Source organism: Tamandua tetradactyla, chromosome 12 (assembly GCF_023851605.1).
Source record: "Tamandua tetradactyla isolate mTamTet1 chromosome 12, mTamTet1.pri, whole genome shotgun sequence".
NCBI classification, from domain to species: Eukaryota; Metazoa; Chordata; class Mammalia; order Pilosa; family Myrmecophagidae; genus Tamandua; species Tamandua tetradactyla.
In genome coordinates this window covers 80622487-80636838 of record NC_135338.1, presented here as the reverse complement: position 1 = coordinate 80636838, position 14352 = coordinate 80622487, and the positions used below count along the sequence as shown (strand labels likewise).

Sequence of the window (14352 nt, the reverse complement as noted above, 5' to 3'; positions counted from 1 at the left end):
ACAGCTGAATGCTAGGATCTGGCATCTGCAGAAGGGTTCTTAGCAGGACAGGCAGGAAGGAGAAAACCCAAGGGAGCTCCTGGCCTCCTGTGTCCTCTGGTAATGCATCCCAGGACAAGGTTTGCTTTCTCCTCCTCCTTGTAGTGGCCAGGAAGGGAGATGGTCACGGCACTCAGGTTTATTTTTCATTTTTTTTTAGGTGCATGGTCTGGGAATTGAACCTAGGTCTCCTGCATGGAAGGTGGGCATCCTACCACTGAACCACCCGTGCACCCATTAGGTTTATTTTTGAAGCAAAATTTAAGGGTCAGGAGACAGGACTGGCTCAGATATAAGGAATATGCTTAGTAGCAGACGTCAGTGTGTGGCAGGAAAAAGTTCATAGTCATTATTTCATCATGAATTTGAGTGTGTCAAGTGAAAAATGGCCAAATGTGGGGAGTGGAACAGAAAGGGAGAGAAAGGGAAGGAAGACAGGGGAGTGGGATAGGGAGGGGCAAGGGGATTGGGGCAGGGGGATGGAAAAGGAGAAGGGCTTAACAGGGCAAGGTGGGTGTCAGAAATTGGCCAACAGCTTTGGAGATGCAGGAGTCACTCTGGCCATGCAGTGAGTGCACTCTCTGCTGCCACATCTGCTGTGTCACAGTGACAGGCTTCAGCAACTCCTACAGTAGCCCAGCAGCTTGGTTCGGGTTCATTTTGGCCCTGGTACCCAGCCTCTGGAAGTCATGCTCGGCCCTAGGATCAGTTCTAACCCATCTCTCCACACATCTGCCCCGTCCTTCCAAGTTGGGAAGTCCCTTTGTCCCCTACCCTTGGAGCATGCACTGGCTCAGTGCACAGCTTGCTTGACTGTACTGCCTGGGGGTGTGACTTGTCTCTCCCCAAGGTTGAGGGGGCCCCAAGGCAGGCACACTGCCATTTTTGGCCCCCTAAACCTGCATGTAAGAGGCACTTAATGTGCTTCCATTGGACTGACTCTTGCTCCCCATTCTCCAACAAATCCTGCAGGACTAAAATGGATTTCAGGCCAATGTGGGGTGGCAAGGTGGCTGGGTGTGCCCACCAGTGCCTGCCAACTCAGCAGGTGCTATCCAGGCACATGATGAGAGATGATGCAAGGGACATGCAGCTACTTAGAGAGTTAGAGCCCCAAACCCTGCAAGGCATCTGTGGTCCTTAGAGCATGAGGGTCGGGCACAACCACATGGAAGTCATGTAGCCCTTGGAAACCTCAGACACCTTTGTCTCACATCCTACGTGAAGTGCAGGCCTTTCCACCTGCCTCCCTTGGAGGCTGGTCACAAGGAGTGACTAAGTGACCACAAAGCCTGGCCACATGTTAGACATGTGCATGCATATCACACTGGTCCAAGGAGTAAAGTCGAGGGTTGCTCACAGCAGCGGGGGTGTGGTGGGGTTAGGAAGGGCATGGGGCCACACAAGAGCTGGCTCAGAACTGTGCACGGGGACACAGAACTCACTTTTGGGGGAAGCCACCATCACCTCTGTGACACCCTCCTGAGAGGCACTGATTGGCAACCACCCCCAAATGTATCCTTTTGGTCAAATACACTTTCATAGATCCCTTTAAAGCAGTAACACAAAGAAGTATTTCAGGAGAGCCTGAAAATGAGCCCAATGTCTTCTGCAGGGAAAGGGCCAGGGTGTCAGACCCCCTCGCTCAGTAATGGGGGGACCCTGGGCCCTTTATTTTCCCCTGCACAGAAACGCTTTGAGGAACTGGACAGAGAGGCCTGGCTCCTGGTCTGTACTCTGGTCCTGAGGAAGGTCCCTGCCATCTCCCAAGAGCCACATTAAGCCTGGGAAGAGCTGGAAACCCAAGGAAATACAACCACCACTGGCCAAAAAGCTGACGGACAATGGCCAAAGCAAAACATCTCCCGGGTCTTATGATAAAATATTTTTTCTGTGGTCAAAGTGAGATGTCTGCTAATAACACAGAAAATCCACTAGATACTTCCATCACAGCTGGCTGCATGCTCCCATCTGCATGTCTTTTCAGGTTTTACATCTATGTTGTACCTGTTTCTTGTTTCTACATCAGCCCCACGGGAAGGAGGGCTTAATGGAAGCCCCTCTGTTTGCCCACAGTTTCAGATTCTACTCCATAGCTACAGATCTTGATCATCCAACCGCCTGGACTGCATCTTGTGGTGGGGGTGAAGAGGGCTGAGTTTTGTTATCCCTTTAGTGAAAGCTGTTTACAGAAACGATAAGCTTCAAGAAATCCTTGTGGGGGCAATTTTCTGGCTGTATTTATTTCTAGAGCTACAGACAGAACTGCAAGCACCTATGTTTCCTGTCCCCTGGTAGGTCTGAGTCCCTGTGGCTTTCCCAGGATGACACCCCATGGCAGGGAACTTGAAACCAGTCAGGATGCTGGTCTTTTAGTCTCCTGGGGGGATTCTTTGCCTAAATCAGATACAAGAGTGACAATGGGAAGGGATTCCCTCCTCTTCACGCAACTATTCACATATCCATCACCATCAGTAGCTAACATGAGAAATCAGCAACCATCCCAAACACAATTCTGCTATTTTAGCAGCAAAGACACTGACATGAGTGAAGACAGGCCCCGCATAGCTCTACTGACCGCTGCCCTACAATTGTGCAGCGTGCAGCTGTAGCTGGCCCAGGCAAGCCTGTTCGGAGGGTCATTTTCAGCACTGAAATGGCTATCTGTGGGAAACTTTTTCTGTAAATATTTTAGGCTTTGTGGGTCATATAGTGTCTGTGGCTACTACTTAACTCTGCCTTTGAAGTACAAAGTGGCTGTGGGCACTGTATTAAAATGGGTGTGGCTATGTTCTAATAACACTGCATTTATAAAAACAGGTGGGAGGTCTGGATTTGACCCATGGCCTGTAGTTTGTGGATCTCTGCTTTAGAGAGGCTTTATTATTATTATTTTTTTCATTTAGGACTAATTTGCACTTGTTTAAAGTACATATGCACATGAATGGAAACAACAGTAAAAGCTAAGGGTGGTAGAATGATTATATTTTAATATTTTGAATTAAAAGCTGTCTTTAACTGTTATTTTCAATGGAAAGCACATTTGCACACACGTGTGGATGTTTTGTGTGCTACATGTGTTCTTCTGGGGTGGATTCTCCACATTTCAAGCCCTCCTCTATTCTCTTTGGCTTCCCCATCCTGGAGCCCTTTGCACAGCTCTGAGGCCCCCCATGTTCCCTGTCTCTCCGAAGCTGGGCATACCTTGTTCTCTTTGCTGATCCCTCTGCTCCATGGACACGAGGGCAGAGAAGTGCGCTTGGTCGTAGGCCAGGACTAGAGGTGAGCAGTGGCATCTGTTGGGAGGGACCTCCAAGGGCAGGTAAATCCCTCCAAATGGGATGGGTGCAAATGCTGAGGACACAAACAAGGATGAGGACCATACAGCAGCAGCGAGCTCCTCCCCCAGCACCCCAGGCATGGTGGGTCCCAGAAGGCTGCTGCCTGCAATAAGGGAGCAGAGAGGAGAGGGGGTCCCAGACATGGAACTCCATGTGTGTCAGTACCATTCTCCCACAACCCCCCATGCAGCAGAGGGGAGCTCTCCTTCCTTGGAGCTTTGCACACAGGTGGGGTTTATTACACTGTCACAACAGCTTAGATAGGGAAACCCCTACCCCAAAATGCCTCCTGGGCCCATCCTGGCTCTTCCCTGCACCCCTTTTCCAGCTGCAGGTTAGGGACAAGAGCAACAGGGTTGAGGGGCTTCCACCTTGACCAGCCTTGGGATGGCCTGCTTAGATGCCTACAGGGATCAAGAGATGTGTAGCTGCTGTGGAAAGCAGTAAGGCTGTTCCTCAAAAGCTTTCACCCTTTGACCTGGCAATTCCACTTCTAGGTATGTACCCAAAGGACGTGAACACAGGGTCTCAAAGAGATATCTGTACATGGCAGCATTATTCACAATTGCCAAAAGGTGGTGGAAACCACGCCAATGTCCATCAATCAATGAATGGATACCAATACAATGGAATGTTATTCAGCTGTAAAAAGGAACAAAGTTCTGATACATGTGACAAGATGGGTGAACCTTAAAGACTGCATGTTGAATGAAGTAGGTCAGACACAAAAGGACAGATATTGTATGATCTCACTGACAGGACATAATTAGAATATACAACTTCATAGAAAATAGAATAGAGGTGGCCAAGAGATGGGGAGAGGAAAAGTTTTTGCTTAGTGGGTACAGCGTGTTTGTAATAAAAACTAATTTTAAAAAAGAGAGAGGTGGGATGGGTGATGACAGAGAGCAAAGGAGATCAGCAGCTCTCAGCACACACACGCCAACCTGGAAACATTTTTTTTCTGAATTTACTCAACCCTCTCCTTACATTTGTAAAAGCCTTTTTTATACAAAAATAAATCTATGCTTCTCAAGAACTTATTTGTGCTATATCTTGAGAACCTCTTCCACCGAGTGTGAAGGAACTCTGAAGGAACAGAGCTCCAGGTACCAGGTTATAAGTCAGACAGGAAATCAGGAACAGGCGCAAGAAAAGCCTAAAGCCCAATGGTGCAAGAGAATTACTTTTGGAAATATCTGCCCTAATGCAGCACCTGTGTTTTATTTGTAAGAATATTTCCTTTTGGCCTTGAGTCAGTAGATCACTTGCTTGTCTCTCCCTCACAGGGAGCAGAATGCACAGGTGATTGATTTCAGGGGTGTCTTTGGTGAATTCTTGGCACCACACCCTTTGTCTAAATTGTTCAGGTGCAGTCCTGCCCTGGGAAGACCCAGCGTGGACCCAGACACGTGGAGGGCTGAGGGTATTCAGACCTCAGGAATGGGGGCCCAGGGACCCTGACACGAGTCCTGGTTCCCCACCCTGAGAGCTGCAAGAGTGTTAGCAGGTCTGTGTCTCTGGGTGGCCCCAGGGAGCAGGTGGCTTTGGGCAGGACAGAGGTAAGCCCAACTCTTTTCTTGTCCTAATGATCCTGGCTAGCTGAGACTTCCTTTGGTGGTTTTGGGTTTAACATGAGAGATGCATCCAAATTTGTAAAACCACCTTGAAATTCTGAAGTTTTGTTAAGGCACAGCTTTAAACTGAAATGTGGCTGGAGGAGACAAGTCTCTTGGCAACTGGCTTTCTGGCACTGGACTATCTTGTGCACTGTGTCATCTTAGGAAGTGACACAAGGGGAAACAGTGCCTCAAGAGAAATGCTGGTGCTGGTGGCAGAAGCAAAGAGAAAGTGAGACAATCTAAGACAGGGCTATGGAGAGCAGGAAGGTTGCCGAAGAGGCCCTGCCTTCCTGGTCCATCTGCTCTGGTCATTTCTCTGTTCTCTTCTTTTCCAAAAGGGAGGCTGGACCTGGGACCCCCAGAGCCCCCCCCCCCCCCCCCCCCCCCCATGGCTTCAGGGACTCTGGGAAGCTGCAGGGTGAAGTAGAAAGATTCACTGGGCCCTCCCTGACCTGGGTTGAATCAGGTTCCTCCATGAACTTGGCTGGGTCACAAGGGTACTTTGCTTTGTCTCTCTGGGCTTTGGTCTCCCCTTTTGTAGAGTGGGGAGGGCAGTGTCTACCCTGGGAGGTAGTGGTGTGCATGGAACCAGAGACAGGGCAGAAAGGACCCTACAGAGCACTGGGCTCTGGGTGAGCCTGTGATTGACAGTCTTCTCCATCCTTGTTCCTTCCCCGCTAACCCTGCTTCTACCACAATCTTGATGAGTGACTTCACACTTTTGCTCTTCTTTTACTTTTCTCTTTAAAACTGGGGTTGCTGAACAGCTCCAGGGCAAGCCCCTGCATCCATGAGAGGGTTGGAGTTGCCCTCCCGGGAATAAGCCCTGGGATACCCTCTAGGTCCCAGCCCTGAAACCATGAGTTTTCTCATGGATGCCTTCAGCTGATGAGCAGTGGATGGCCAAGAGGAGAAATGATGACAAATAACATGATCCTTGAGGATACAAAGTAATACTCTGTGATCTTCTGGAAGCTCAGCCCTCACGTTACCTTGTCTGTTCTTTAATTTGGATGCTAAACTTTTTGGGTCATGAATAAAACACATGTATTTGAAGAACCTACCTTCTCCACCTGAGTCTCTTAACATTGTATCTGCAACAACAACGATTGGTCTTCTTAGTATATGGGCTAAGACAAAAACATGGAATTCTTCTAGACTCTCATACACGGGGTCCTCAGAGTTGTCCACACTAGGAAACAAACAGAGTAGATCTATTACTGAACTGCATAAGGATGGAAGACGGAGAAAACAGAGGATACTCTGTGTAGGGTCTGAGTACCTCTCTGGGTTTTACCTCCCTCCAGTGTACCCTGACAGTTGTCGTTATCCCAGGCAACCTCCCATGCCAGCTGGGAAATGAACAAGTCCCAGCACCTTGTCCACCACCCTGGTTTGGGTGCTCTTGGGAGGCATGCCAGAGAAAACTTAAAGGTGATGGTTCTGGCTACCTGTAAATAGAGGCTGAAGAAATGTGGCAACATGGCAGCTAATTCCATGGGGAGCTTAATGAGGAAATAGTGAGGGAGAAAGGTGGGCTTCCTTTGCAGCCTGAGCTGAAAAGCCTAATTCATCAGGGACTCAGGTATACCTGGGCGTACATGAGGGGTGGGTTCATTGCTATGAAGATCTGTGGAGACTTCAGGAAATATGCAACCCAATGGGCAAGGGTGCATGCTGAGATGGCTCCCCTTGTTTCAAGTCTTGGAGTAGGAGGGTGGGGAGTCTCTTGGAAAGCTCCATATCCCTGACTCACATTTGAGGCTCAGGGAAAGAGCAGCCTCGAATAATTGCTTTTGCTCAAGACTCTAAAACAATGGGGTGGAAGATTGTCACTTTGCTGTCCCTTAACAAAAGGACTACCCCACAGGGAAGAGCACCTGAAGGCAGAGCTCACAGCTTGACGTTGGCAACCATGGGCCTTGGCTGTACTCACAGGGCCAGCTGAGGTGACGACTCCTAGCTAAGATCCCCATGTGGGGTTGGGGTTTGCCATAGGCACCCTAAGGATGCTCAGAATTCGCTGAGGGAGATCCACAAGGACTGAAGTGGCCCTATTTGAGAACACAAGCTAAAACTGCATACTAAGAGAGAACAAGATCTAGATTAGAAAATGTGGATTCATTAGAACACATTAAAGATATGCTCCAATCCTGATCCAATGAACAGAGAGCTCCACTTGGAAAGCAATGAGCTATTAATGCACAAGTATTCACAATGAAGAGAAGAGAGGGAGAGGTGCAGTGTAGCCCTCTTGGCCCCAGGTTTCGAGTCACATTTTCCCTCCACAATGGTACACTCTGGTATCTAAACAGCTATGCCAAAAGGGTCCTGCAGTGAAATCATTGATGCAAAAGCTGGTTTTGTCTTGGGCACCACTATACAGGCACAGCATATTTCTCATGCAACTCTGAAAGGTGGGCCAGTGCATTTCAAATGGATGAACCAGCAGTTATTTATTGAACATGTACTACGTGCTGACCCTGCCAAATACACTGCATTTGATGAGCAAGAAGAACTGGTTTCCTGCCTTCATGTAAAACCTCTCCATCTGTCTGTCCATCCATTCCTGGTTCTCTGCCAGGAGTGGTGCATGGAGCTGGGTTGTGCAAACATGGAGCCTTGTGGCTGGATGTGGGCAATAGTGGTGGGCCTGAGGGGCCTGGAGGAAGCGGGAGTTGGGGAGAACCTGGAGCAGAGTGAACTTTCTCCACTCCTGTTTTGGCATTGAGCATGAAAGCTATGAGTGAGTTGTGATCCTGCTCAGTGACCTCGGGGAAGGTGGAGAAATCTTCAGCTCCAACCTGGGGAAAACATGAAAATTGTAATATGCTTCCTTGATTGCTTCTAGCCCTTTGTCATAGGTCTTGGGTAGGAGCTTGAGCTCAGGGTGAGTCCTGGCTCTGTGCTTGCCCTTCAATCCCATGGCTGGCGTCAGGACTTCTGGGAACCTTGGTGTCTGTTCCTGTTCTGGAAAACGCTGGCTGAGAAGGTTGGCTCAGTTCCTCCTCATGCTTCTCTGAGGGGCAAATGGGTTCATGCCTGGGATGAGACTTTGGAACCATTACCTGTGCTCAGAGCCCCACTGATAGAACTCAGCTCTAGTAAAACCAAGTGTTTTAGTTTCTCAGCTGCTAAAACAAAATACCATACAATGGGTTGACTTAACCAAAGGAATTTATTGCTTTACGGTTTCAGAGGTTAGAAGGGTAGATTCCCAGGGTCAGTATCTTCTGGCTGGCTGGCAAATTGGGGTTCCTTGGCTTTTCCATCACATGGCAATGCACATGGCAGTATCTTCTCCTTTCTCCTCCATGTTCCTCTGACTTTCCCACTTCTGGCTGTTCCCCATGGCTTCTCTCTCTGTCTGACTTTCAATCTGCCTACAAAGGACTCCAATGATCTGGATTAAAAACCCAACCTGATCCAATGGGGCCACACTTTAAATGAAGTAAAATCTTTTTTTTAAAAAAATATTTTTATTGAGATAACTTTATGTGCATACAATCCATCCAAAGTATACAGCCAGTGGCTCACAATATCATCACATAGTTGTGTATTCATCACCGTGATCATTTTTAGAACATGTGCATCACTCCAGAAAAATAAATAAAAAGAAAAAAGAAAAAACCCATACATCCCATACCCCTTACCCCTCCCTCTCATTGACCACTAGTATTGCAATCTACCCAATTTTTTTTACCCCTCAACCCCTCAATTATTTATTTTTTAACTTGTCTGTTCATACCCTGGATAAAGGAAGCATCAGACACAAAGTTTTCAGAATCATGTGGTCATATTATAAAAGCTATATAGTTATACCATCGTCTTCAAGAATCAAGGGTACTGGAATACAGTTCAACAGTTCCAGGTACTTCCCTCTAGCCACTCCAATACACCACAACGAAGTAACATCTTAAAGAGATCTTATTTACAATAGGTTCCCACCCACCAGAATGTGGTCCAAGACTAAGACCATGTCCAAACTGGGGTACACAATTCAACCCATCTCTCCAATCTTGAAAATTCTCTCCTACTTTTTGCCCTGAGGCTTAACATCTCCTTCATGTGATCTTACTGAGAAAACGTTAGACTTCAGATTGTAAATAGAATCTGGCCTCTGGGAGCACATACTTAAATCCTTACTGTTTACTGCTAAGAAGACAAATATGCAAAATAATGACTTCATCCTCAAAGAGACTGTGCATATCTGCACTCAACCTACATGTCAAAACACATGAGGTTTTGTGTGTTTGGCACATGTGGTAGTTAGATTCAGTTGTCCACTTGGCCAGGTGAAGGCACCTAGTTCTGTTGCTGTGGACTTGAGCCAGTGGTACATGAACCTCATCTGTTGTCGATTTACACCTGCAGTCGGCTAGGAGGCATGCCTGCTGCAATGAAGGACATTTGATTTAATTGGCTGGTGCTCAAATGAGAGACTGCAATGTAGCACAGCCCAAGCAGCTTGGCATTCCTCTTCTCAGCACTCGCAGCTCAGCCCAGGCCTTTGGAGATGCAGAAAGAAGTCACCCCGGGGAGAGTTGTTGGAACCCAGGAGCCTGGAGAGAAGGCCAGCAGAGACCATCCTGTGCCTTCCCATGTAAGAAAGAACCTCTTTCCTCTGAAGAACTAACAAAATAACCCCCCTTTTATTAAAAGCCAATCCGTCTCTGGTGTGTTACATTCTGGCAGCTAGGAAACTAGAACAGCACACATCACCTTTTCTTTGGTATGTACTTGAGAAGGGAGGCTTCCTGGGAACAAGGATAAAAATTCACCCAAAGGAAAACAACACCTGGAGGAAGATGGAGGTGAAAGTGACCTGGGCAGAATGCCAGGCTGGGTCCCCTCCTGGCACAGCCTGGCATGACCAACGTCTTAGTTTGCTAGACTGCTATGTCAGGTACCACACACCTATTGACTTAACAGGAATTTATGGTCTTATGGTTTTGGAGGCTAGAAATAAAAAGTCAAGGGGTCAGCAAGGCCATGCTTTCTCTCAGAAGTCTGCAGCATTCCAGTGCTTGATTGACATATCTTGGTTTCTATCTCTGCCTCCCATCACATGGCCACCTCTCTTGTGTCTGCTCTTCCAGTTCCACTGACTTCCAGTTTCTTCCTCTTCTGGCTGGATCTGAATTTTCTCTCTTGATAAAACCTCCAATTATATGGACTAAGGTCTGCTCTCATTCAGTTTGGTTGCATCTAACTAGCACCTGAGAAGATCCTATTCACAAATGAGTCCATGCCTTAGCTAATAATACATCTTCAAAGGGTCCTATTTACTAATGGGCTCACACCAACAGGAACACAGATTAGGATGACAAACATGTCTTTAAGCAGGACTTCATTCAATCTACCACAAGATTTCAAGTCCCGAAGACAGGCAGCAAAAGACAAAGGCACAGTGCTGATTTTGGGGAGCTTTGACTTAAATTATAGCTATAACCCTTAGCGAGAGCCATCTTCACAGACAGGCAAACCAGTGTGGGGGCTGCAGGTTCATGACCACCAAGCTCCACTCAGCCACAGAGAATAAAGCCTGGGTTTCCATTGCCCCTCTCCACGTTTCCCTCCCCTGGGTGGGATTACGATACCCTCTGCTTTGCGTAGGGAAGGCCTACTCACCATGTTTCAAGGGGTTAGTACCCACTTTCCTTCCTAAAAGTGAATTGATTTGGATGATAAATTGTATAGTTGCCCTATTCATGGTAACTATGATGACCTAATTATTGGTTACTGGTTTTAGTTGTAGACGTCTGTTTATAAATATAGTATATGCACACATATGAGTATATATGAATGTACATACATACACATGCACTCCTTCCACCTTTAGGTGAAATCTGGACTCTATACTCACTATTCTGATACTTGAATTTTTCTCTTAATAACATATCCAGGAGACACCTCCATCACTATACTTAGGGGCCCCTCTTGCTCCTTTTCACAGCTGTATTGAGTGCTCCATATGGATATTATGAGTAGCATTTGTAAGTGGTGGGACTTGACCCCTTCTCCCAGGCAGGGCTTAGAGTCAGGACAAACCTTTAGTGAGTTAGTACATAGATGCGGAGGGTGCCAGAGATTGAGAGCCAGGACCCTTTCCAGAGGTACAACACCAAGGAGGCTGCTGGGCGCTGAAACCACCTGGCATTCTGCCTGCTGGCCTTTGCATCCTGGACAGGGACTGCGTCTGCCCAGAGAGGGGGTGCTTTTTAAAAATATTCCCAAGGGTACAGTATAGTCTGGCAGAAGCCCTGCCAAGAGCTGTGCCAGGAAGGCAAGAATAGAGGACACTGGGCCTTCCCGGCATTTAGAAGGGAGAAAATGGGCCTCAGCTGTGATAGTGACCCTTCTCAACTGTGATTAAAGTGGCCTGAGCTTGAGAGCTCACTGCTTGACTCAGGAATTCTGTGGTCACTTCTAGGACAAATACTTACTGTGTATCAGCTATGGGCTGGAATTAGTTGAGTGTGTGTTTGTGCACATGTCTGGGGATGGGGAAAGACAATCAACAGATGATTAAATAAGAAAATATCAGGTGTAAGAAGCACAGTACTAAAAAGTGGCCTCTTTAGATAGGATGGTTAGGAATGGCTCCTCACTAAGGACCACCAATAGATGAAGAGTGAGCACCTATTGGATTTTCAATTAGAAAAGTCTTTTAAAAATTTGACCTGGATTCCATGCCTACAAACCTTACATGAACACGTGATTCCTGTGTTGGTTTTGCCAATGGAAGGCTTAGCCCCATAAGGGATGTACATAAGGAACTCCTTTCCCACAAGAACCCAAACATGTTTTCTGGCTCTGAGATGTGGTGTGCGTCTCCCAGGAGCTGAATGACTGCTCATTTATGCTTTGAAGGCTGGGCATTCTGAAAAAAGGCCAATAATAAAGAACTACAGCAAAAACACTGCCAGTGAAATTCCAGAAAACTCAGCCACAAAGAAAAAACAGAGTGAGAGGTGCCTAAGAGAAAAAGGGAACCAGGACAAAGGAGATCTTGATGGGGGTGGGGAGGGGTGTGTTGAGAGTCCTAGAAATAACGCCCCTCTTCTCTGTTCTTTTTTCTCTGACCTGTCTCATCACCTATAACATGAAGAACCAATAAGCTTTACATATTGAATGCTCAAGAATAAAAATGATTATTTTCATGACAAATCTCAAGATGAGTTGTTGATTTCTTCCTCTTTCTACCCATTTCACGTTTGTAAAGAATAAAGGTTTTATATTTTCATTCAGATCTAAGTTTGGATCTTGACTCCAACTGGCTGTGGGATACTGGGTAATAACCTAATTCTCTGAAACTCAATTTCTTTATCTTTAGTTGGTGATGAAAATGACAACCTCATAGGCCTGCTTGAGATGTAACATGTGCTCAGCAGATGACACTGTTCTTGTTGTCATCTGACAACACTAGCCCTTCCCTGATTCTAGGGATTCTCGGCTCCCTGAGAAGACTAGGGCTCCCTACCCTGACTCCCAGCCAAAGGCTGTAAAAGAAAATAGCATGAGCACTTGTTTATCTTTGTTCCCTGCCTCCAAATGGACCACGGCTGGGCAATGGTGTCGTGGGTCTTGGGAACAATGTCTCTCCTGGGTGTGGGGAGACCCTGAAGCTTCATGCTCTCTGCCAACCTCTGGAGTAAAGGGCTTATGGCACGCTGTGCCCAGCTCTGGGCTAGGGTTCAGAAGGAGTGAAACCTCCATGAAGTGGTTTGACTCTCATAGCCTGGGTGGACATGTTCTTGTCTTGGTTCACATTCTGATGGGTCTGGACCCATTGCGAATAAGAGCTATTCAAGATGTCTCTTTAGTTAAGGTGAGGAGAGAGAGGCCATGGGCAGCAGCCAGAAGCTGGAAGTCAACAGAACCTGGAAGAGAAAGAAGAAGATGCTGCCACATGCATTGTCATGTGTCATCGAAAAGCCAAGGGACCTTAAAGATTGCTGGCCAGCCAGAAGATATAGACCTTGAAGGAAGCCAGACTTCTAGCTTCTGAAATGCTGAGTTAATAAATTCCTCTTGTTAAGCCAACACACTGGATCGTATTTGCTTTAGCAGCTGGGAAATTAATATAGAACATGAGTCCTAAATGAAGCAGGTGGTCAGGATGGGGCCAGGAGCATTCCAGTATAAAACTTCCCTGGGAAGAGTCCAAACAAATGGTTCTTGATAAAGACAAAAGAGAGCTGAGGTCTTTTCCCCCCTCTTCCTTTCCTCCAGCCCCAAGATGGGTCAGAAATTTTCAATGACAATCCACATTATTGAAGAGTTTAAAGTACAATAGGGTAAATATATTCCTTGACAAATAAACCTGGAGAGACTTATAAACATATCTTTCATTTTCCTATCCCATGGACCACTTTCTACACAAGAACAGTTCGCTCTCATTAACAATCATTTCATTCTTGACAGGCAAGAAAATCAAATGGAATAGAAGCACTTAGCAATTCATGTCTTCAAGGTCATAACGTCACAGATTTTGAATCAGAAAGACATTGTAGAGCTTTCAGCTTGTTGGTTACATTGCAAACAAGCACCTCATACTTTAGAAGAGAACTTGATGCTTCAGTTTATCTTGGGAGATAAAAAATATTCTAGAAACAAAAACGCCTTCTGAATAGAAACATCAATTCAAAGGAGCTCTTCCTAAATGTCTCCAGATGCAGATCATCAAGTATATTGAAGGGAATCCCTACAAGGAGAATCCCATAACTCACTTGGATTACCTTTGGCAGTATGCAAAGATGTGGAAAACATGGCACAGGCTGGTCACTCCCAGGACAGCCAGTACTATTTAAGTGCTGGAGCATGACTGAGTCTTCCCTGAATCTTACTACTTGGGAAAAATGATCTGGCTCTATAAAGGGCCTGGCTTTTTTGAGGTTAAAACACCATGTGGAGAGAGGCCCAGCCAAGAGAATTCCCAGCCCCAGCTCCACAACTGAGTATCTTTTGGGACTATCCAGCCTCAGGCAAACTGCTGGACAATGGCATCCCCATGAGTGACTCCAGGAAGTTCCAGACCACGATTATGGCTTTTGTGGGAACCAAAGTTTTGGGGTTTCTATTATATGTATTTTATGGAGGAACAAAACCAAGGGTTAGAGAGGTTGTTTGATGTGCCTAGGATCATGTGCCTAATCTGGGACTGTAACTCATGCTTTGGTGACCCCGGTGAGGGATCTGTTTGCAGATCAACCCATCACCTGATGTGCTACAGATTATCTTATATTTAAGGGACTTTTTAAAAAAGGCAATAGAGAGCAGTGAAGAGGGGACTTAATGATTAGACCAAATTTCTATTTCTCCACATATTATTGTTCCAATCTTGGGAA

The 14352-nt window shown here is 46.5% G+C and overlaps 1 protein-coding gene across 3 annotated transcripts in view; it reads right to left on the bottom strand.

Moving 5' to 3' along the window:
* OTUD7A (OTU deubiquitinase 7A) overlaps positions 1-14352 on the bottom strand; it is a 402649-nt gene that overhangs the window by 21871 nt on the left and 366426 nt on the right. For all 3 annotated transcript variants that reach the window (XM_077123999.1, XM_077124000.1, XM_077124001.1), the window contains 2 exons: positions 6067-6194; positions 3244-3393 (listed from right to left, as the gene is read on the bottom strand). In XM_077123999.1, the coding sequence (XP_076980114.1) occupies positions 3244-3393; positions 6067-6194 (278 nt within the window). The remainder of the gene's footprint in view (positions 1-3243; positions 3394-6066; positions 6195-14352) is intronic.